The following is a 3,716-nucleotide window of genomic DNA, read 5'->3' as shown; positions in this document are numbered from 1 at the left end:
GGAAAGTACCATATGAACTTTATTTTGCGGGGTGCGTTACACCCAACAAAAAACTATATGCCCTTTTTGTTAGTTTAAAAATCTGACGTAATAAATGATCAAATTTTAAAATAGTAATTGAAAAGCGGAAGATATTAAAAAACATGATTTCTTCCACAAATAAAAAATATCCTCAATGTTGATCACCATATTTCCCAAATTAAAATGTTATATCTCCGGTCGTTTGGTTGGTTACAAAAACGAATAAAAAAGTAATATGAGTCTTTTTCAGTTTCGGTATTTCCCGGTTGTTTCCATAATCTATAAATATTACAAGGAAATTATTGAATATATGAATACCTGAAAAAAAAAGACAATCGATTTAACAATACACATTATCAAAAATCAGACTGTTCAGATATTTATCATGGAGAAATATTAGAGTGACGGGATAAGAAAATACTATCATGGATGGAGCTTGTAGTACAGAAGGTCAGAAATTCTCAGTTTACATTTTGTTATGATACAAAGTAATGTAAACGATTTGAAATGATCCATATAACAGATATGTTTGTCCTTGTTGTTATGCACAATTTCAGTTTTATTGTGTTGTTCTTTTGGTGAGATTTAACATACCCGAGATAAACTGAATTTCAGGAAAGCCTGTTGTTATGAAAATTAAACCGGACAAACTGTATGTGTATCTCAAAACTCGTTCATGACACCCTTAGAAAAAATGCATTTATACTATGCTAAAAGTATCTCAATAGAATTAAATGGGCTAGAACTAATTCTCCCTAATGATACATTTGTGGTACTTCGGTTAGTTTATGTAGGTATCTAATGTCATTAGTGTGAAAAAGTGATTTGCAATGTTGTAGTAGTTTATCTACATCAGACATCTCAATGAAATTAATAGTAGACAAATTTCTTTTTTTATCGTAAAATTATAAATTTCCAAAAAATCAAATGAAACATAACAGCACTGTAACAATAGTGGTTGTATTCCAATACGTAATATTTAGTAAGCAAAGGTAAAGTTTAGCATCACACCCAGTGCTTTTACGGATACATCTACGTATCATTTGTTTCTCGTCCTTTAATTTTGGAATCCCAACGACTTAGTTTCGCCGACACTCTTTACAAAGCATACAGACATAACTGCGTTACATGTATTCAATATAATTCATTTTATTTGCGCACCTGTAATATGATAGGTTTTAATTGTTTGCTACCAAGCAGATATTGTAAACTTTAGTGTAAATGTGTATTTTTGATGAAGCCGTAAACGAGCGCACGGAGTTACATTAATGACCTTAAGTTTAAAAATTTTTAAAACACTGCCGATAACTTATACAAAGGATTTCGGTGTGTTCTTGTACATTATATACAAACAATGTATTTTGCAGAATGTGTCATAAATTACGTACATTATGAGCAACACAATACAATGTGCTGTAAAATAGACAGTATTTAGCTTACGAGTCAAGACAGATACGACACATTCGATCATTTCGTCCGTTATAAATATTGACACCTAGTAGATCTTAAGCATGAGAAGTCCTAAACATGATTTTCAAGTGATCATAAGCGTAGAAAAACTGAAAAAAAAACCTTCCACTTTAAATACTAACGAAAGTGTTATCTAACCTAATACAATCCTAATTCACAGGCGGTCAGATCAAATAAAATGTTTTTCGAAACATTTGACCTCTTTTCGTCCGTCATTGGATACAATGCACCAACCATTTTTAAGACCTACTATGTAACTTATTGTCAATACGCGCAGCAAATTGGTTTTTCGAAACATTTGACCTCCTTTTGTCCGTCATTGGATACAATGCACCAACCATTTTTAAGACCCACTATGTAACTTATTGTCAATACGCGCAGCAAATTGCTTTTTCGAAACATCTGACCTCTTTTCGTCCGTCATTGGATACAATGCACCGACCATTTTTAAGACCTACTATGTAACTTATTGTCAATACGCGCAGCAAATTGGTTTATATATGTTATCATCTTTATTGCAACGTTCACCTGAAAGTATTTTAAATAATCAATATTCTCCATAAAAAGGTTGATGTGAATTTGTTAATGTAAATAAAACAAATGTTTCCTCCAATGTTCCATGTTAACTCATTTTAAAATCATTTTCAATAATGGTTTTTGGAGCCAATTCTTAAATGTAAGTTCATCTTTTCAGAGGAGACTGACTCCGAGGATGAAGAAAAAGCATCTAGCAGTTATGATCAACCTCTTATGTCGCATGAGGGATTTTCAGATACTCAAACTTTAATCAAAGAAGACCAAACTAAGGCATCTGCAGAGAACCATTACGCAAGCGTTGCCTTTTATGTCAGAGATGTAAAAACTGGAAAAGTGTATGGCTTAACAAATCGTCATATTACCCTTCATACAGACAAAAGTGATATTAAAATGTTAAGTCACAGTAAGTTTATCCATTTTGGGACATCAGTTAAAATTTTGGATGAAAAAAGTTTAGATATAGGATTGATAGAGATTGATCACTCTGTAAAAGATCTTTTAAGCAACAGAATGTTTGTATCTATTCTGGTCCATTTGAAAGCATTTTTGATAAAGAAATATTTAAATACAAACCTAGCGTTAAACTTTATGAAGTGTGCAAATGTGGTACACCAAATTATGGAACTATTGTTTCTGAGTCGGAACATGAAGAGTGTAAACCAGAAAATGGACAATTTCTCGTTAAAAGTGAGAATGGTGTATTCGCTGTAAAAGTGAAAGTGGTACCGCCGTCGCGGTCAGAAGAAAAGAAGACAATGTAATAGGGTTAGTTGGAATTATTTGCGGTGGATCAGGCGACAATACTGTTTGTCTATTTATTCCAGCTGTTTTCTATTTTTATAAGAACAGGTACGACATGATTCTAGAGTTGTATGATGCATGCATACTTTGTGGAGTAAAAATATATTTCAATTTGTCAACGCCAAATTTCTCCACCTAGTTACGATCTGGTGGATCATGCTTTATTTGATGTGCTACAAATTTGAAAATGTAGATGTTAAAAGTTACGAGCTCCTAATAGAAAGAGAACGCGATTTGTCCCTACGGGTCACTCAAAGATTGTGTTTGAATGATAACGCCATCTTCGAAAACAATATAATTATGTAGCAATAGAAAGCGGCATGTTAGCATGCGATTTTTTGTATGTGGGTAATGCGAGAGCAGCAGAAAACCTTCTAAAGAAAGCAATATTTTGTTTTCTAAAGTCAGATTATTTTGGACTTAGATTGTTATGTAATCTCATTACATATATCACGTGGTATTGTCTTGTCAAAAATAATGATACTTCTTTAGACAAATTGAAAAATTAGCTTGAAAATGGCAAGAAAAGTTTTGAATCCTACTTCAGGACCTAAAGAGGATTTCCTTTAGAGTCATTAGGATTCCTGTATTATGATTACTCGAGATATTACATGGCAATGTGGGATAAAATGCGTGGGCGAGGCCATGACCATAGAAACAACACAACTGAGAGAAGCTATAGATTTAAAGCAGTTGAAAAAGCAAAACAATCTGTGAAGATTTTTCAGGAAGACCATAAGGAGAAGAAAAGTACTGAAACATTGAGAAGGATAATACTGGCAAAATGTCAGCAAGCATATGCCCTACTTGGCTGCGGTCATGATTTCAGTGCAAACGAAGAAGTGTCCAAGGGAGAGGCTGAAACTATTATCAACAGTATGAAGTCA

At 33.1% G+C, this 3,716-nt stretch overlaps 1 protein-coding gene across 1 annotated transcript; it reads left to right on the top strand.

Moving 5' to 3' along the window:
* The first annotated feature begins 295 nt into the window (after window positions 1-295).
* Window positions 296-3,113, top strand: LOC128553969 (uncharacterized). Its single transcript, XM_053535164.1, has 2 exons — window positions 296-471; window positions 2,186-3,113. Exons 1-2 carry the CDS (start codon window positions 447-449, stop codon window positions 2,737-2,739), a joined length of 579 nt encoding a protein of 192 aa, XP_053391139.1. The 5' UTR covers window positions 296-446; the 3' UTR covers window positions 2,740-3,113.
* The last annotated feature ends 603 nt before the right edge of the window (window positions 3,114-3,716 follow it).

This window comes from Mercenaria mercenaria, unplaced genomic scaffold (assembly GCF_021730395.1).
Source record: "Mercenaria mercenaria strain notata unplaced genomic scaffold, MADL_Memer_1 contig_4554, whole genome shotgun sequence".
Taxonomy (NCBI): Eukaryota; Metazoa; Mollusca; class Bivalvia; order Venerida; family Veneridae; genus Mercenaria; species Mercenaria mercenaria.
Note: the sequence above shows the minus strand (reverse complement) of the source record. Positions and strands in the feature narration are given on the sequence as shown.